Source organism: Aquila chrysaetos, chromosome 5, assembly GCF_900496995.4.
Source record: "Aquila chrysaetos chrysaetos chromosome 5, bAquChr1.4, whole genome shotgun sequence".
NCBI lineage: Eukaryota > Metazoa > Chordata > Aves > Accipitriformes > Accipitridae > Aquila > Aquila chrysaetos.
In genome coordinates this window covers 54,300,558-54,321,579 of record NC_044008.1, presented here as the reverse complement: position 1 = coordinate 54,321,579, position 21,022 = coordinate 54,300,558, and the positions used below count along the sequence as shown (strand labels likewise).

Below are 21,022 nucleotides of genomic sequence, written 5' to 3'. Positions count from 1 at the left end.
TTAGCATGCAGAAGGAACTGACTGCACAGCTGATAGGCCCGTTGGGACTTTGGGCTGAAGAAAAGGGGAACCTGGGCAAAGTGGAAAACCTTGGAGAGAAGGACAGCATCAGGAGCCACAATGTAACAGCCAAGTGATCCAGAGCAAACAGACCCCTGTCTTTTATAACTGTCATACTTGGATGGTACTGCTTTGTGGACTTCTCATTACCATGCAGTTTCTAAAAGCATTGAAATCTGAGTCACTAGATCCTCAAGTAGGAAAAGCCACCTTTAATCTTTCACTTGTTTGTCCTTGAACACTCCTATGAGTTGTGCCCTGTGAATCTGCTGACTGTGAGCTGCCTTTTTCAGATCCAGCCCGCAGTGACCAGTACTGGGACAACAGCACATTCATAAGGTGGGCTTAGAAGTGGTGCAATTCTGCTGCTTTTGAGTAGCTGCATTTTCAGCAGCAAACCCCTCTTGAGTCAGATCCACCCAGCCATGACTGTGCATGACATCCAACACGAGAGTCATCAGAAGATAGTGAAATCAGCTGGTCACTAGAAAAAGATGTTCTAGCTACTGTCTACTGCATTAGAAGAGCTGTTTGCAAGTGGCACTTACCTAGCATCCCTTTGTTTGAACTGGATAAGCACATATCCTTCTCAGCACTGGGAAGAACAAATCCAACCACAAACACCTCCACCCCATCTGCCATCAGTGCCAACCCTAAAACAAAGAAGAGGGTCCACTGGAAGCGTCCGTGGCCACACTCCTCAATGATGTTCTCGTACTGGTGGGCAAGTTGCTCCTCGTCCTCCATCCTCTCTGCCATAAGGTCAGCACGGTCTCTGTACTCATCAGCCACAGCAGGAGCTCGCTTCTTCTGCTTTTCTTTAATGTCATCTGGGTGCGGGATCCCTTGGTACTCCCCCTCATAGACCTCATCATCTTCATCATGGCCTTCTGTAACATCACTCTGGGCATCTTCTTCATGAGCAGGCTCATCCCCACCACGATAGTAGCCATCATTGGGTGCGTACCCTTCATAGTTACCATCCTGGTACCTGTAGTCATCTGAGACTTGGTTTGCCTCCCTGCCCCCCTGATAGAGGTTTGTGTTTCTATATCCATCATCCATTCTGAATGGAGATTTCTAAATGCTGTAGATCACTGTGTGTATATACTCCAATATATGTATTGATTTGTGCAATTTTGGGTATTGGTTACTTGAACATATCTTCTCTCTGTTCTTTGGAACTGATGGGATACACAGCTTCCCAGGCTCAGAAGGAGAATTACTATATAAAGTTTCTCTTTGACAGAGTCTCACACAGCTTTTGATAAAGCTTCACTTTTTAGCTGTCATTTGTGACTTGCTGGCTTCTTCTGTGCATTGGGTGGGAAGTGCTGCTGTCTGGTGAACAGCAAGGGAAAATCAAATTGCACAGCCAGGGAGCTAGGAGGATTTGATAGGTTTTTCCTGATTCATTGTGGTGGTGAAGGTCATGTCCTAAGAAAGAGGAAACAACAGTGATGAGACAACAGTAAGCTTGCAAGCACATATGCATTGAGTTTAATGCCCAACATTTTGAATACATGCTTTTCCAATGCAAAAAACTGGCAACAGTTTGAGGAATGTTTTTGCATCATCAAAACCCAAAGCTTCAGAACAAAAAAGAGGATTAAAAATTACCAAGTGAAGTGGGAACCTAAAGCAGAATGTAAAGCAATGTGTGGTCCCAATTTCTGTAACTCCCAGAAGTCCTGCCTCCTACATGTGGTCCTGGTTTCTACAGAGAGCAGAACAGTACTGGGTTGGATTGCTCAAACAGAGCTCCCAGGTTGCTAAATATGTTTCTATCCACCTACCCAGAGCACGCTCATTCCTGGTACCTACAACTGGCTAACATCATAATGACACAAAATATGAGCTTGGTTTTCTTTCTCATCCAGATCCCAAACTTAATTTTATTTAACAGCTTCTTTTTTTCCCTAGTGTCTCTCTGCCTGTATGACAGATGTACAACTAGCATGCAGTGTCTGCCAAGATAAAGTCACCAAAAGTCACACCAAGGTCTGTTCTTCCCGTATCTAACCATCAACAGGGGATGATTTTCACAGAGAGCAAAAAACAAAGCTAATGTAGAATCACTGCTCTCTGCAGGGAAAACCAAGGGAAGCCAAGTCACATCTAAACACATTTGCATTTTGGACACCTGATTTCCATTATTTTTCAAGCGGTTTTCAGCCAGCTGGCTCTCCAGTGTTCTCCCGCATTTGTTGCCGCACACAGCTGTAGACAAGGAGTTTGAAAGGAGACTCACGTGGGAAACTGAGTAGAGTCACGCTAGAGGAGCCAGCACAGCGTAGGCATGCACTAAATGTGGATTTCACTTTAAGCTTTGAGCTACTTGCCTAAATAAAGTGTAAATGAGCTATGAATTTACATGGGCAGGCACATGTCTGTATATATGTGGGCGTTGTTACCTACACAGTCAGTTGACCTACAGAAGTGTACACAAATGCACACACTGTAAATAACAGTGCTACCTCTGCACTTTGAGATCTTATTTGGCAGACAGTATGGGTTTAAACAGCATGCAGCTAAAATGACTTCAGAGGAGAAATTCAGAAGAAGCACTCTCACAAAATGCTCAGAAGGGCACACTCCTTCTGCAAATGCTGTGGGGTTTTTGGCAGCCCAAATGTTCAGGATAAGGAAAGAGCAGAGGCTTAACTTCTCTGCATGGAGTCATGGCCATGCCTTGCCTATGTTGTTCATGGGAGCTGCTCCGAGAAACTGCATAAAAGCTTCCCCTGCATTTCTGTTTAGCTACATATATATTTATGGCACATAATTACAACACAGCCTCTGCAGGCCCTGCCAGAGCATCTTCCTTTTCTCTGACCCCTCTACCATTTGTCACTGCATTCAAGGTATTTCCTCTTCCCTTTCTTTGTGCTGAATCACACAATACATTTTGCATGAAGTTAAAAAGACAGCAGGGCATTCTTCCAGGGCTGAAAAAGACAATCAATAAAGTAAAAAAAAAAACAAAACACAAACCAAAAAACCAACCAAAAACCCAAAGGCATTCTGATCAGGTTAGAAAGATATCAGGAGACTACAGTGCAGGCAGCAGTAAAGAGAAATTTTGCATCTGCAATGGAGGTGTTATTCTACAGGAGAGTTAATATATCTGACAGCCAACAGACACACTTAAGTGGGTTCTACAGCTCTTGTTTCAATGCTGGAGTGTCACCACTAATGGTTAAAAAATCCAAGACCACTTTTGAGTCTCAGAACCTCCCAGTCTTGAAGTAAATTTCTTGATTACACAAAGATTTGTGTCATGACTGAACATCATGTTCTCCAAGGCAGTAAAAATGTAGTTCCACAGAGACATATTTTCTTTTGAAAAGTAGGGGAAAGAGCTTTTTTTTTTTTTTTTTTTTTAAGAAAAAAGAACAATATGAGCTAAGGAACTTCAGGCCTTGCTTTGTAAGTCTTTAAATATCATGTGTTGCCAGGTTATATTTCAAAGCGACCTCAAACGTCGGTGCAGGAAGCACAGTGACCTCACCTTATTTGTCCCTTTCTGGTTGCTACAGAAGTGGATTGAAAACTTGTGTTAGGAAATGGAGTAATAACAACACTAATGAACAATAACAGAACTGATCAGATTCCGGGTCTCCACAGACCCTACCCCTAGCTTTACACCTGCTTTTTCAAAAGGTAAAAGTATGTTCTTGAAGACCAAGTGCTGGAAATCTTTTTGTTCTCTATTAAAAATCTGCCAAGGCTGGAAGCTGGGCTCTTTGCCTCCCAAAATACCAGGACCAAAGAAGATCACAAACTTAGAAAAGACCTATTGAAACATCCGTGCTCTTTCACTGATACACAAAGATTGTTATTTATCGTATGGGATCACTTACATCTTGGGCACCATAGGAAATAATGGCATGAGCTGATGAGTCTCATAAACCAGTGACAGCCACCTGTGTCGGGAAGAATTTGTAATTCAGAAAAAAGGTCATGGCAAATAGCAGTCACCAAGTTCCCATTCCGTTTGTAGGATGGATATTTTCTGGGATCACCCTAGGAGAAGGGGCAGGGCCCTGAGGCAGTCTGTAAGTTAGGACTCCTAAATGCTTTATTTTGATACTTCACACTACTTGTTTCCTTTCATTGCCACATAGGCACAGGCTGATTCACTCTAGACCTGATTCTTTAACACCCTTTCACTCAAGCTGAGCTGCACTTACTCATATTAGCAGCCCCATTTAGCATTTAGATGTGAAATCATGACTTCTCATGAAGATTGCAGGCTTGGTTTGCTATAATTACCCTTCACAGTGATGCATGAGAGCTTGAGACAGATATACACATCACATCGAGCCTATTACAACCTTGGGCCCTTTTAAATTGACAGCTACCTTTCTGAGACATGCAAGCGAGATTTAAACACATGACAAATGTAAGGCTCCATAAGGCAGATTCTACAGGGGAGGGAGGGGCAGAGGCAGGAAAGCCTCATTCTGGGTCTCCCCAAAGTAACCCATTAAACTGAGGTTTGGACACCAAAACCTGAAGTACCTGGGAATACAATTCCTTTCCTTGCTTGTAATTCTCCATAGCACAATACTTATTCCTCAATTCATTACCTTGCTTTTTCTTTCCCTCTAAGTAATTTTTGCACTATAGCTTTTCCTCTATATTCTGCTTCATATTTACCTTAAACTTATTTCCTCACCAGTCTATCACATCAGTTATCCTGATGCTAGCAAGCATCCTTCACTTAGTGCTGTACCTTGCACACTCTGATTTACTTAACAGCAACTCTTTAATACACGCCATTCACCTTGTAGTTTTCTTGCACTCCTTAGCTCTTTAGTCAGCTCAGATGTTGCACACTTAGCCAGGAATTCAGTCATTTGAGCTCTGCAACTTAAAATAGAAACGTAAAGTCTTGGATATACTCACAATAGAAACAGTACCTACTCTAGGAAAAGGGACCTTTAAGAAGAACAGCTTAACACCTGCGTTTGCCCCTGTGAAAGAGCATATAAGGGAGCTGCCTGGCATGCTCACTTGATAAACTGTGGGCTGAAGGGCAACAGAGTTTGGAGGGGATGCAGAGAAGGGTGAGTTTCTTGTACTTGGCACTAAATGAAGAGAGTCCAGGGCTTGTTAGAGAGCTGAGCCCTAGCAGAGTACAGAGCTTATAGCAAATTAGTGAGCAGGGCAGTTATGGAGAGGTGATTTCTTACAAATTTTATTGAACCTTGGGGCATGATGGAGTTTCTGGAAAAGAAAAGAGAGTAAGGTTGTTGCTTTGTGGGAGCTGGAGCTGAAGGGAGCCGTGGGTGCGTGTATGTATGCAGTGGGGAGAGAGCCAAGGCTAGGAGCTGACATCCAGATCCTTCTCTTTGCCTTTGCATGCTTAGAAGGGGAAAACTCTCAAAGTCAACAGCTGAAGGGAGTGGTTATATGAATGCTAAGGATAAGGAGCAGTACAGGGACACTATAAAAATGCTTTCAAGGGATCTTTAGCATTCCCCAGAATAATTCCTGTAAAACTGATGGCAGAGCAGTTTAATATTCTGCTTGAAGGGCAGCTCCTCTAACAAAGCATCCTCACCCCCAGAGCTGCTCTCTTCTGGCAGCAATGGGAAGATGCCCAGATCCTACAGTGACCATAAGGACACTCTGCAGTCACAAAGCTGCAGTCACAAAGTCACTGTAAAAACAATCCTGAGAGGAAATTTTCCTCTCTGAAAGGACAAAGGAAATGGTGCAGATAGGTTTTTGTGATGTTCCAATCTCTGACTTTCAATGAGGATGCAATTAATGGATCCATTTGTACACACGAAGCACCAGATTTTTGAGATGCTTAACAACTCACAGCTCCCAGGGGAGCAGCATCCTGGATTTCAGGCAGTCGGCAATTACACAAATATTGTTAGACAGGCTGAGTACTGTAGCAAGGTCTGATCTCCATGTTGCTAGATGGAGGTGAAGTGTTGCAGTGCCTGGGGGACTGCTCTGTGCTGCAGGCTGAGCATCCTTGGGTCTGTCCCTTGGCTTCTTGGCATTTTTGTGTCCCTGCAGACTGCACATCGGAACAGCACAACCTACCTCTTGTGTGAATTGCAGATCGGTTGCTCAAACCCCTTGCAGCTGTGGTTATATGAATAGATGGCAACTTGCACCCCTAAAAGCCTAAATAAACCAGAAATCGGAGAAAAGAGGTCCCTGTGCTCCCTGATTCAGAGCTGAGACCCGGAAAAAGTAAGTGCTTTGCCCAGAGTCCTTGTCAGGTTTTCACTGAACTCTTGCAGTCTAGCCTTTTCTTTTTTTTTTTTTTTTTTTTTTTTTTTTTTTAATTGAGAAAACTGCTATTTTCCCTCAGGAGAATTTTGAAACTTTCCCTCTTTCCAACCAGTATAAATAATAAAATAAAAAATAATTCTACAAGATTAGTCTGTAACCCCATAATTCACAAAAAGAATACTTTCAGATCAGATCCATTAAAAATGTTTCTTCTTATACTGTAAAATGTTGCCCTTTTCATTGGCACAAAAAAAAAAAAGCAGGTTCAGGGAGAGTTGTTTTAAACTGAAAAACAAACATTTAATTTAAGAAATGCCAGTGTGTCAGCTACTTGATCCATTTTTTATTAAAAACATTTGTTGAAACTGATTTTTTTCCCCCTAAATAATTCAGGTTTTGAAAAACTGGCATTTTCTTATCAAAAAAAATTGCATCAGAAACTCTCTGATTTTACTCTCATGGATATAATATTATCTCAGGTACATCTTTAAGAAGGCAATATAGAGAAATATAGTATAGGAAAAGTAATCCTGCTAGTTATGTGCATATGAATAAAAGTATCTGACCTCTGTGCTGTGAGGCAGAAAAAGGCTTTTCTTCCACAGGGCTCTGATTATTCTTTTTTTGCTAACATTAACATTACTGCTGCAGCCACACAATTAAACATCCAGAAGAAAGCTGAGCAGTATCATCATTTTCCTGGACAGATGGCAAGGCTGGGTTCTTGGCAAGGATCCTGCAGAGGGAAAAGCAGTAAGATCTGGAGAGAATATATACGTGAGTGAAGTTAGAAAAAAGGAAATGAGGGGGCTTCTAATGCAGAGAGGTAGAAACCAAGTGAAATCAGAAGTCAAGGAGTAAGAATGGGGATTAATGGTCCAAACTGTGCTCAGAATAAAGGGGGAAATGGCCAGGGAAGGATGGAAGCCCTGACATATTATTGATCCACAAACTGTGGAAAAGAAATGACACCTACTGCTTAGTAATAACAGCAGCTCTCGCCTTCACATCTAAGGATTATAAACCCATCTCAGGCCATCTCTCTTAGAGCTCAGCCCTAATCCTTACTAATTCTTGCTTGACTTTTTGCAACTCTATTTCACTGCCAAAATAATAAACAGACAGGGAGAAAAGTCTGAGAGCATAGGACACCAAAACACTTTTGGAAGAAGTTGGCTGTGGGGAGCATCACTCAGTCAAAAAAAAATAAATTATTGACTGCTATTTAAGGGGGTAATTGTATCAGGTCACGTCTCTTGCAGGTCTTCAGCAGTCGCTTCCCTTACTTTGCTTTTCCATCAAATAGCGTAATCAGATGGTGGTGATGAGAAATGAGTCCCTGGGTAATTTCCAGTAGGATGTTCTCAGATCTGAACACTGGCAGGTGAATCAGTTTGATTTAATCAGGTGAAGACCTGGTCTCTTCTTTGGAAATATAGGTCAGCCCTTGGGATGCAAGTTTATATATGAATGTAGACAGGTAAGGGAGTGCTGCATATACTACTAGGAAAAAAATTCATTCTGATTCCTCCCATTCCCTCTCCAGTCTCACAAGATTGGAAGTAAAATTTGTCCTTCTAATTAATGTGCAAAAGAAATCATAGTCGTTCTTGAGGGAGGGCTGTATCACAGTCCCAGGCTGGAAACCCTTTGTATCTGGAGCAATGTCAGCTCCAGATGTAATTTCTTAGGTGTCTTTTCTGCTCTTGTTCAGAAAAATCAAGGTGGGTATGTGAGTTTTCTAGTTTTCTTAATCGGTGACATAGTAACTGGAAGCAAAAAGGAGCTACTTTGCTATCAAAGGCACCATGATTATATGTGTGGGCAGGTCAATATATGGTTTTCAGACGTAAAGTTATGTGTTAACGGCTACAACCAACTGTGGCTGCAAATACTTACAGGAGGCTAACTGGGTCTGGACAACAAGAGATTTAAAAATCAAAGTCTGCAGCAGGGCCTACCTTAAAAAGAGTTTGCTTTGAACTCTGGATGAAGAGGTGTCTTTTGTTGTCACTTCAGAGGAGAGCGCTGCATTAAGTAGAAAACTAAGGATAAAAACAAGTTTCTCCTGAGACTTTTTTTTATTAAGAAATTATTTGATAGATATGTAAGACAGGTTCAAAAACTCTCCATGGAGCTTATTAAGCAAGCTATCTTTGCCACAGATTCTGTATTAGTAGCTGTGAATGAAAAGAAGAGAAAGATATTTGAAAGTCATTGACTTGAAATCATCTGGTTCAAAGAACTGGTTTTCAGCAGTACAGATGGCACCTAATGATTGCTCCCCTGCAGCATGGGTAGGATATGTGGAGCGAAAGTCCTCTGTTTGGTGTAAAAATCATTGATTTGCTCTAAGAGGTGGCTGGGGTCTCTGGGACAGGACTCATTTATTCACTTTTCCCACACTGTAGATTGGAAGAAGATTGGTGCTGATGCAGTCCTGGTATATTGAGAAATGCAGTGAAAACAGAGCTGAAGCAATTTAGTGTGTTACCAGCAGATCAAATTAATTATTTAACAGAGAAAGCATTTTAGTTCAAAATTCTCTGCTACAGAGTCTATTGAACTTAAGTCAGCTTACAGTCTCTGGATAATCTCTATTGATCTGTGGTGGTTTTTATGCATTTCTGTGTAGGTGCATACTGTGTATGTTTTGTTCCACCACGACAAAATACCTACTGTGTAATCTGATCCTAGAGTCCTGCATTACTTTGCTACAGCAACACATTTTTCTGTGAAGAGAAGCCATAATGTTTGGAGATGAAGCATTTACAATAGCTCATGAATTTGGGGGCAGAGCTGGATGTGGTATGACCACAAATCGTTCAGTTGTGTTTGATCGAACTATCCTGATTTATGTTAAGTAAGAATCTGGCTGTACTGCTCTAATGCCATTACACTTTTTCATACTAACCCATCCTGAGCTCACTGGGGGGAGATTTCTAGTTTCTAGCACATCAGGCACTAAAATGCCATTGCCTTATGTGGTGGTGACTGTCGCAGCAAAGTGGCTATGGGCTGAATTTAACTTGTAATCCACTATGTTATGTTATGAACTAAGGGACAGAAAGTCCCCCAAATTGATAAAGGGAGATTATATCTTAAAACCTGATATTCTGTTGGTGCAGATGCTTTAAAGGTCATATTGAAGACAGTATGTACGGCAGCAAGCTGGCACAGTGAATGTGTAGCAGATGAAATAAGGAACAAGCATCAGTCAAGCAGAATAAACAGCTTTTCTGAAGTTAAGGACACAGACTAGAAAGTTGGGTGTTTGTGAGATATAGAGGAATGTTTAACAGTAGGAGTTGGAAAGCAATGGCTTAGCAGCACAAAGCTATATAAGGAGGGACAGACTACACATTAGGATTCCAGAGAAAGGCCATAAAAGGTCAATTTGACAAGCTGAATATGGATAATGAGTTGAGACAGATGGTATAAGAGTATGGTAGCTAATAAATAATGAACAGACTTGCTTCAAGGAGCAAAAGCAGGGAGAAATCACAGCCGGGAGCTTAGTCAGAAGGGAGGTGGTGAAGGGGAAAAGAACAAAACCATGGAGGATGGGGGTGAATTACAGCAGGAGGACTAGTGGGAGAGGAGTGTCTGGTTTTAAGTGCCAAAGTTTTGTGGAGATGATAATTTACCCAAAGAAAACTTAGAAATGCATATGCCTGAACTGGAATTTGGCCATCTTATTGAGACTAACAATCATTTAGCTGAGAAAACACTCACGGTCTCTAAACTTTTCCTAGATATCTATTCCCTCTTTTCCTTGTCTCCTATTATCATAGTACGTAAGCAGCCTACAGTGCTCACAGCTCCCATGAAAGGCTGGGAAAAGTTCTTAGGTTCGTTTTGCATATCATGACCTGAGGTAGAGAGACTAAAACTTCATCTGAGCATTGAAATGGAAATGCTGTGTGCTGTGTCCCATGCTCCCAGGGCACCTGTAGGCCAGCAGGCTAAGGCCTCCTTCCAACCTTCACACCCAGCTATCTTTGACATGATGACCAAGATAAGGGTGAGCATTGCTGCCCCACAAATCTTTTCCTAATGTGGAGCTGAGGCACAAACCCTGACCTGGATACTGAGGAATACTCAAAGGTGTCCCAATGTAGATACAAATCAAGAAGCTTTTCCCAAGATCACCTGGGGAAGTTATATCAGTGCCAAACATCCAGCACATGTTGCTGTTATGTCTTTGTCTTTTTAAATATCATAGAGAGCTAGAGTCTTTGAGGCCTTACTGCTTATTAATAAACCAACCTCTTTATCAGCATTGCACCTGGCAGTATAAACCAATCGGTAATTTAGTGTTGATTCAGGAAAAACAGTGCCCTGGTGCCCTCTAATGAGTTTGAGCATTTCTACGTGTGTTTGCCTTCAGACAGCTTATTAGGTCTAACCTTACTGGGCTTGGAGGCCCTGACAAGCTCCCAGAGATGAGTGTAAGCAATAACCTTGAAGACAAACTGCCTGTAATTCAGCAAATTCTGCCTGTGTCAGACAGCAAACATGCCTGATTAACTATGAACTGCTTAGCTTATTGGCAAAGATGTGCCTCTAGCTGCAAAGGGGTATTTTATTTCATCACACTTGCAACCTGTGTTATTAAATAATGAGCCACTTAATTAACTAATTCATTAATACATGGCTGTGATGAATAGATTTGCTGCAGTGGCAGAGTCATTAAACCAGACACAACCCTGAGTGATTTCTAAATACTGCTTCCTTTCAGAAGGGATTTTATTTGAGCAAGTATCTTTATTAAATACCTCATTCTTTCTCCTGCCTCTAGCTAATAGAGCAGTGTCAAGGTCTGTTTCCCCCCGCCCCAGCACTCCCTGCTCTTGTCCCTCCCACCTTTCTGCCTTGCTGAAGCCTGAAACTCCCCCTCTCCTTTGGCTCCATGCAATCAAAGGGTCTTCAGTGTGTTGTGCCACAAAATCACTCTTTGCCCCGTTACCACACTGCTGTGGCCAGGATGCGGTGTCTCCTCATCTCCTATCTCGTCTCAAATGGGAAATGACTGCAGTGTTTCAGTTACTGAAGAGCATCGTCAGTTATTGTCCATGATCATCTTCCTATTGCTGGGGGACCAATGAACCTCCCCACAAACTGGAGACAGAAGGACAAATCATTTAATGTACCTCACAGCAGCCCTTGCAGTGCGGTCGTCTCCTGTTTTCCACCATGATATTGGAGTGTGCTAAGAAAGGCCTCTACCAGACACATTTCCACAGGCTGAGAGATCTCCGTCAGGAGATCCCTCCCAGGGAACCGTTCCTGCTGTCGGGAGCAGCTCTTTCCCAGCCTGGGATGCTCAGGCATCAGTCTCTAGAGACAGTGGCTTGCCAGCTCCAGTGAAGTGTACCAAGCACTGGCCATGCCAGAATTCAGGCTCATTCCAAGAAATCCCCCTTGCTGCAGCCTGTCGCAGTTGCAGCCAAACTTACGCTTCCATCGTGCTTTTTAATAGGTTTGATACTATGTTTCCCTTTGGGGCTGCTCAACAATCAGGTCTGAGGAGCACAGTTATTACGATGCTAAGACTGAGATCAAATAAGAGGGGTGGTTCCCAAACTAAATTCAGCCTCTTTCTTTGTGTAATTTTGTGTAAGCCCTCCAACACAATTGTTTTCTGGCCACAAGAGCTTTCAAAATTGCAAATGCACTGTTCATTATGCACCTAGCCTGTGGAGAAATACAAGTGCAAGCAGCAGCAGATTTAAAGAGATGTTCACTCTGAGACTCCTTTCAAGTTTATGTAGCAGGGAAAATACGGGAGCAATTGCTTTTGCTCCATCCATTTTCATAGCATTTTGATTAGTTTTACCATTTTTTGGATGTGAAACACTACTGAGGAGACCTGAACTTTGTAGCATCCATGGTCATTCAACAGATTCCATTAGCTGGTTATCAAATTCACTATGTGCATCGCATATATCACTGCAGCACAAACAAAACATACCCACAAAGTGATGTTTTCATCTGTAAGGTGGCAATTTGCAAAGCCTGTCTTAGCTGGGAGACTGCACCTTGGATATCTCAGATTCCCAGATCTTTGAAAAACCTGCTTTTGAAACAAGCATGTTTCAGAGAATCACAAAAATAGATTTTTAATTTTTTTCATTGACTAGATGCACAAGCTAAAATTGCCGTAGGGCCTGGAATATGTTGGCACTGACTTAACAGTAACATAAGACCTCACTTATAGCAATGCTACATTTATACTCATGTTTTATACCCATATGGAGACTTTCAACTCAAAAGAGCCCCTGGCAGGTTTTTTGCACTACACAGCAGAAGACGAGTATGGCTAATTTGAGCACATGTAGTGGGTCCCCTAATGTTATGGAAAGGTGGGTTGCTTGGCAGTGTTTTTTCCCAAGCACCCCATATTCCTTTCTTGTTCCTGCAGGAGTCTTTAGGATAGCTCTTTGCAAAAGCAGCTCTTTTACACAGAGCCTTAACCTTGGGCGGTATCTTGACCACCCAAAGTCATGTGGTTCTCAGCTATGCCATGGGTGATCTACTGTCTCACAGTCTTCTGAAATTATGCTTGTGCCTCAGTTGAATAGGAAAGGAAGAGGAGGAAAGGAGGAAACCACTGAAACAAGGAGCAGATAGTGCAGGAGCCAAAGAACGAGAGAAAGCAACAGCAGAGCATGAGATATACCAAAGGAGGTAGGACAAGCAAGGGGTGGGAGGGTGAAGGTCAGAAAGGAAGAGAGAGGAGAAGGCATAACAGCAGCTGGAGTACCCAGTCTTGGAAACTAAAGTTGCCTTGAACCAGTAAAAGGGAGAAAATAACCCCAAACCATTAGGCTTACCACTTCATAGCAGTGAGAAGTGTATGCATTTGCCTCCCAAACAGCCTAATAAATTCCTGTGTTCAGGTTGGACATTAATGATGAAAAAGCTTCATCTCCCAAAATTAATAGCTATAATACATCATCAGGCTGTAGCACCATAACTCATGTGTACGCAGAGAGAAAATCCTCAAAATCACCTGTCGAGGCAGAAGAAGGATTTAGCTATTATTTATTGCTTAGTGTGACTCATGCTTGTGGGTAGGGGCACGACAGTACAGATGGGAGTTAAAGTCAAATTGCCGTCAGTGTAATTTATGCCAGGATAGTTGAATTCAGGCTACTTCTGCTTATGTTTTACCTGTAATCCTTCTGTAAAATACGAAAAGAGTAAGAAAACAGTTTGAGAAATGCATGCCTATGCAACCATTTGTCAGGACTCAGACAGGTTTGGTTAGAGGAAAGACGGCTTAATGTTTTGGGCAGCATCACGAACTCCATACAGTTTCCTGTAATGCCACAAATGGCTCAATTAACCTTAGAGAAGACATTTAGTTACTCTTAGGCTTAGTTCCTTGTCTGCAAAATAGCTGTAGTAACTTACTTTCTCTAGGGAAAATACATGCATAACTGAAAAGTGAAACTTGTAACCAGTGACGCAGAGCTCAAAAGTTCAACTTTCTGGACTTCAGATTGTCCTTGCCAAAACCACTGTGATCTTGAAATTGTCCTCGCAAGGATGGAGTCTCCTGTGAATGACCTCCAATGTGCTGTTTCTAATCAGAATCAATAATACTTCCAGCCTGTTTCATAGCTGTCCTTCCATTCCTCTTATTTCAGCTCTACCCAAAGGAGACATGCTGAAGACACTAATAGTCATCAGACTCCCTAAAAATGGAAAGGCAATGGAAAGAGATCCTGAAACTCTGGTGTCCCCATGCAAAGGAGCTGCTCTGACAGCTGGGGAGAGCAGGGGTCTTGTGACCTGGGGACTGGTCCTCATTGTCCCTGGTCTAAGCGTGATCCTTCCAGCAGATACTGAAATGAGGGGAATCCCTCTACTCCCTCCCAAAGCCCAGTCTCTTTGACCCATCTCAAGCCTGCCAAGGGACTGTACAGCAGAAATTCCAGCTGCAATCTCCCTGGAAGTGAGTATAATGGAGGAACATGGCTTTTAGCAAGATTTAAGCATTGAGGAACTCAACATCTTTCTCCCTTTTGGGAGTCAGGGACATGGTGCATCCCACTGCTGCTGCCACCATGTGCCCTGGTGCATGTCACCAACAGACAGGACTCAAGTCTGTGCCTCTTCAGTGGCTGTCTGCTCCCACACAGCTGGCTGTCCTCCACTTCTCCTTAGCCTGCTTGCAAAAACGTTATTTGGCACCGGGACACCCTCTCCCCTTCATGCCTCTCTAAACCTCAGCTGGAGCACGGCTCTTCTTGTCAGCAAGCGTCTTGTGGGATTGCGGTGGGCAGCTGCACTTGGCCCCTTCTGAGGATTTCATCTGTCAGCATGTTATTACCCAGCTTCCAGTCCACGTCCTGACATACTGAGATCAAACCTCGCCAGGCTCCTCAGGGCCATTTTGACTGTCATTTTGATAGTCTTGTGATTTAGGAGAGCTGGCCATGCTTTGTATGCTGCAGAGCCAGGCACAACGGGCCTTAAAGAGCACGGAAAGCTACTCTTGAAAAGCACGGTAGGGACCGCCTGCCAGGATTTGGGCTTCGAGTTCACCTATTGCCAACTGTCCCCACAGCAGCGTCCCTCCACCTGGCTTCTGATGAGCAGACGAGTGGGATCAGAGAGCACGGGCTTTCCTCTGGCTCCTGCTTTCCCCAGTGCTCATAAGGGAACTCCTGAATTTGGCAGAGTCTGCAGCCCAGTGCAGTCTGAAATGTGTTGATCACACTTACTCCTACTGTTGATGCTATTCATCCCCACCTAGCTTTAGAGATCACGTCCTGCACCACCGCGCAGAGCTCTATTTTCATTCCTCCCTTCAACCCAAAGTCAGTTGGCAACACTTCTGCAAGACACCTTCTTGGGACTGGGTGAAGTCACCTGCTGGCAGATGGCACTGGTGGCCAAGCAGCTGCCAGATCAGCACTCACCCAAGCCCCGTGTTGGGTGGAAGGGAAGGCATGACAAGGCAGCAGGCTTGCTAAGGGGTCTCGACGCGGTATCTGCCTTCCTTACCCCTTGTGTGGGCTCTGTTTCCAGGCATGCTCTGGGACATGAAAATTATTTCTTGCAATAGGGAAGAAAAGGAAAAAAAATGAGTCTCTTTGTCCTAAAAATGTGAATGAGATGGACTTGTCTCATAATAGGAGACAAAGGGACATTCAGGCAATTTGAAAAGCAAGAGATTGAAATCCTGCACAAGGAAATCCCTACCTACACACTAACCTGCGGGGCTCCTGGGAATAAAAGGCAAGGCCTTGGCAACATTGAAGGAGGGGACTGGATGTATTTAAGAGAAAGGGGAACATAAGTTTCATTTGAGTTTCTACAACCTTTTTTTTTCTACTGGGAGAAATAAGTTGTTCTTCTTCAAGACATCAGGTGAACATCAAGGGCACTTCACTCTGGTGTAGGCTATTCTGTAACTGTCCACTGAAGAGTTTCTTGGATGTACTTGCTGGTGTCCACTGTCAGAGAGGGGATCCCAGGCTAGAGGGTTCCCTGGGTAGTGGATCCTGGGTAGCAGTAACAGGAAGGTTGTGAAATGGTTTTCCCTTGACCAGCTACATTGGGACTATTCACACAAAAATGACACCAGAAGATAACATTATCACAGCAAATGGCTCCTGCTCCCAAGGGGGAAAAGAGAAGTACAGTCTATCACACCCTGAGTAAACCTAAAAAAAAATAAATTCAAGACTTTTGCTAGAAGCAGGAATCCTGGGTGACATACAGGAGAAGGCAGGAAAGAAATGGAGTGTGAGAGCAGGTGTCCTCCAGATGATGAGCCTGGGGGGATTAGCTGGCAAATTTCAAGGGGATAACGAATACTTCAAGGCAGATCATGCTAGTGCCTCTTCAGGGGAAAGAGGATAGAATATCCCAGGTGGAGAAAGTGGCAAGAAGGAGACGATGATCAAAAGTTATTTATCAAAGTGTAACATCAGACTTACTTGACGGGGAGCCAGGGAATGGCCCGCAGATGGTGGGTGGATATCAAGCCTTTCATCTAACCCATACTGGCTAGGGAAAAAGACAGCTTTCTGATGACGCTTTAGTGACAAATGCAAAATCTGCTGGTGGTTGCAAAATCTTTCTGGTTACCTAGGAATAAGCAGCCAGAGCACTGAAGCCCACAGTGTCAAGCCTGCAGTAACAGATCCTGTCACTGCAAGCTAAGCAGAAGGGGCAAGAGCTGACCACTTCCCCTCTTGCTTGCATGAGGTCCCTGGAGGGAAGTGATGGTCGGAAGAGGAATATGGGAATATGGACCCATGATTAACATGTCAATTTTTGACATTTTTATATAGAAAGTTCTTTCTCTGCAACAGAATTTTTGTAAGGCTCTGTGTGACTGCTGTCTCTGCCTCTATTTTGCATTTGGGGAACGGGATAGAGTGCTTTCTACCTCCCAAATACGCTGTGAGATGCTTGGGAACAGAGGCAGACAATGTTGTATCTCAGCTGGACAAGGGCAGCCAAAAGGCTGTTGCTTGGGAAAACTGGTATGCCTGTGCTGTAGAGGAGGTTGGTTTTCAGGGCGGTAAAGTTGGTGCTTTGCCTGAACACTAAATTCACTCGTTAGCTTTCTCCTGTGAGGTGCAGATGCAAGGAATCCAGGTAATGAATATGGAACAAGGACAGCTCTGAGTCTCTGCAGTTCCTGTGCGCATGAGAACTACAAATGGATCTAGAGATTGGCACAGAGCTGTGAGCAAAAGGCATTGACTTGCATGTTGTGTTTTAAGCTCAGTGCTGGAAGAGGGCCAAGCGCTGCCTGCCTCTATTCAACAGTAAATGGGTTTGCTGCTGTGACTAGGATGAGATGGGTTTTAAAACTGGTCTGTGGAAGGATCTTTTATTTCAAATAAAACACATTTCTCGCTTCCCCGTGGAGAAGCAGAGGGTCAGACATGCCTTGGATAGTGGAGGCTTCCATACTTTCTAATAAACCATGACTGCGGCTGGGCCCTGCCCAGACCTCCATGCTTTGCAGTGCTGGTGCCCAGACTTTCCTCCAGGACTGGCCCATGGCCCTTAGTGGAGGCACTCATGGGCCACAGGCCACAGCTGCCCCGATAAGACACATGGTTATTCACAGCTCACTGCTTTCCATTGTCATGCACCGCTGTGCAAGTCTGTTCACCACCACATAGGGTCCAGATATAATATTTTTTCCACAGGGCTAGAGAGCAAAAAACAGGCCAACCCACACTACACCTCCAAACTAACCCGAGCCAGACACAACATCCTCCAGTTAAGGCATTTGGCCCATCATGGTTTTTTTGGGTTTTGTAAGGTCATATCTCTAGTAAAAGTTGGTGTCTAAAAGCAGTGTCCTTCCTCTACAGAGTGCAGGTAACAGCTTTACCTGCTTCCTAAGTGTTCACCTGCCCAACTGCCCTCATCAAGACTCTCCTTCCAAGTCTGGTGGAGATCCAGGCTCTGCAGGAGGTGTCTGTTCAGCACCAGCCGCACAGTGCCTGAATTTGGGGTACCAGAGTTTGATGCAGAGTTGAGAACATTGCAGACATTTCTTGTTTGCTAGCAGTGTACCTTGAAATTTTACTGTGAGATGAGCAGGATTTTCTCTGGGAAATAACTTCACCTGATCTCTTAGAAATTAGTCTTCTCACTTGACGGAAACTGAGAAAAGGTTTCTCTCTGAGGGTCCCCAGTCTGCTGCTATGTGTCTGACTGTTACAAAGTCTGAGGAAACTTCTCTGTGGCCAGATATGGGTGGCCAGCACAAGTGTGCTGTTCAGTACAGAGGATTGCAAAACATAGCGGGGCTTCATGAACCCAAATTAATCCCTGATATTTGCCCACTATAATCCCAAGGGTGCTGCAGTGCTGTTCCTACAGATCGACAGCCACTTCTGCCCAGCTCATTCAGGATACCTGCCTCTCCCTGAGAGCCAGTCCGAGGTCACACAGGCCCCAGTACAGGCAGGGAATTTTTGCCTGACTTTTCTTTTTGCTTCTCCCATCTCGTGTGCTTTGCAGGAGGGAAGCACTGCCCATGGTCTCTGCAGCAAGGGGTTCCCCTGCAGCATGACATCATGCAGAGAGCTCCCTTGGCTCATGGACAGCGCTGATTTCTTCTGGTAGAGTAACCCTGGCTGCCAAGTGAAGGCAAAACTGCTGATCCTTCTGTACAGCACCCTCAGCACCTGCCCCCAGCCACAGATTAGATCTTTCTCAGAGTCATTTTAACACTAACCTGACAAATTGCCTGCTGCGCTGCTACAGATGGTTGAGGAACTGCTGACATTCTCTGCTGGAAGGTGGCGAAGCTTTCCTGCCCTTCCTGGCTCCTTTCTAGCTCAGTCATTCTGTGTGATTTATTTTTTTTAACACATTCAGTATACTTTGTAGGAACTTACTAGCCACATCGGCTCATGCTGCTGGTCTATTCATCCCTGAGCTCTGGGATGCTGATGAACAGTATCTAATACTTCAGAGGGTGCTAAAAATCACCCATGCTTTACTTGCTATATGACACTGTGTAAAGAGAGAGATGGAGAATCCAAGTCAGCCCCCTGAGCTGATCGACTCTGAGAAAGGCAAGATCAGAGGATACTTAATTAGGTTCCTAATTACAGCGGTTATTAGCTGTCATAAAATCACCTGTATTTGCATCCCAGAGCAATGTGAACTGCAGATTTCAGAGATATGCATTGCATAGATAAACATGATTGTTCCTTTGGCTTGATCCCAACTGGAAGAATACTAAGCTGCACTATCAACAACTGAAGATTTAACTCTGATGTGTCATTTGTTCTTTCCACAATAAAAGCAATATAAAGAAATCACATAGGCACAGTTGGGTTCAAATACCAGTCAAGACTCACAGTATTTCAATCCTAAAGCAAATTCAAAACAAGAAAAAAAGGGGAACACCATGGGAAAGCCCACATATTACTTGAAGAAATACAGCCTTACCTCTATTTTCTGCATCCCTTCTAAAAATACAGCTCTGCTGATAGGAACAGACATTGTTTCTTCCACATGATGCTGACTAAGAGAGCCCAGCAAATGAGGAATCTACTAGAAACTAGGGGAATAATCTTGAATATTAAAAAAAAAATCAGTCTGAAGTGTTTTCTGCTCCTTGCTTGTCTGTTTGTTTCATTCAGGCAGATAAAGCAGGGAGAAAGGGTCACAAAATAGTCTAGTTTTATATGAAAAAAGAGATGCTAATGAACTTTTTCTTCATATCAGTCAATATTTTTCTTCAAAATTTGGCAGGTTTTCTCCAAGGATTCAGAATTCTGCAGTGGATTCAGTCATTTTCAGTGAAAATGGACAAAAGGAAATATTTGCTTCTCAAACATTTCTGATTTGTCCAGAACAGATCTTTTTTCTTTTGAGAATAAAATGTTTGGATGAACATTCTTTGACCAGAGAGGAAGAGCATGTTCTCCAAAGAGACATGGGGAGCTTCTTTTTTACATTAACCCATTGGCTTCATTGGATAGTGTAAATGGACTGTCCATACTGTCCAGCTGGATCCAGCTGTGCTGAGAGCAGTGGAAGAGAAGATGGATGGAAAAATGCTCCTAATCTAACATGAATGCAAGAACAAGGAGAGTGTGAACTGGCCAGAAAGACATTTCAACTGGGAATAAAAGGAAAGTTTCTAAGCAATCAACAAGTCAAAAAACCCCACGCTGTCTACTTCTCAAACAGAGCTGCCTACGTTTGCATGGGGAGTATACCAGGAGAGTGAGCTGGAGTGCTGCATTCCTACTGATCTATTCCCAGTCACGCTGAATGAGAGAGCAGCTTGGCCAGGTGCTGGGGCATTTACAGCAGATGTGAAAGCCTGAAATTCAAACTGAGGCTGAAGTTTAACCAAAGCTTTCTGACAGCAGTATTTCTGGGGCTGAAGGAGAGAGAGATTCTCAAGAGGAAAGACAAAAACCTCGTCACTGGGGTTGCTGAAAATCAAAGGCAAACTGATGGGCAATATCCCAGAAGTGTGAGCCCCGCGCTGACTGTACAGCTGAGCCAGAAGATGTAAGAGAGCTTTAACCCTTCTATGAATTAAAGATGGAAAAGACACCAGAACATGATCTGGAAGGTCAGTACTGTTATTGGCTACCAACTTGCACAGGGTGTGAGGAACAGCTTGTTTTCTACGTCAGCCCAATGGCAGGTAGATTGACCACCAGCCGGTGGCTACTGTGTGTGCCTGACTGCTGGCAGGCTCTGAAAGAGTATCCAAATGCCACCCAGCATCAAGGGGATAAGGCCAAGGCTGCCAGGGGAAGTAAATCCAGGGAGCTTCACCTGTTTGTGCGTTTTTCTTGAGTCATCGTTGCTTTTGCAGTTGAGAAGCTCTTCACTGCAGGCAGTGCAGAGTGCGGCAAGCCTCAGGGAGTGTCGAGACTCATGAAATATAGATAGGAGCTAGGCAGGCTCCTAGAGCTGGGTAGATACATGCACAGTAATTGGCTCCGTCTTCAAGCAAGAAATGTTTTGCATAAAGATGCAGAAAGGGCTTGTTCAGTAAACTTTGATATGCACACTTGACTCAGCAATTGCTGGAAAAAAAGAAAGAAAAACCCTCCTCCATGCTCAGTAACTGAACAAGCAACTCCATTTTCACCCTTTCTCCCATTTCACTCCACCTTTTTTCCATCCCCCACTCAGAAGACTGTTATCTCCAATGTCCTTTAGAAAGAGCATCTGA

At 43.7% G+C, this 21,022-nt stretch overlaps 1 protein-coding gene across 6 annotated transcripts in view; it reads right to left on the bottom strand.

The window, feature by feature from the left end:
- Nucleotides 1-21,022, bottom strand: part of SV2B (synaptic vesicle glycoprotein 2B) — a 69,569-nt gene that overhangs the window by 31,623 nt on the left and 16,924 nt on the right. For 3 of the 6 annotated variants that reach the window (XM_030015142.2, XM_030015147.2, XM_030015141.2), the window contains one exon: nucleotides 609-1,497. In XM_030015142.2, the coding sequence (XP_029871002.1) occupies nucleotides 609-1,125 (517 nt within the window). In that variant the 5' untranslated portion in view covers nucleotides 1,126-1,497. Of the gene's footprint in view, nucleotides 1-608; nucleotides 1,498-3,923; nucleotides 3,987-5,079; nucleotides 5,234-8,282; nucleotides 8,300-21,022 lie in introns of those variants that run through there. The other 3 variants (XM_030015146.2, XM_030015145.2, XM_030015144.2) reach the window with 3 other exon arrangements.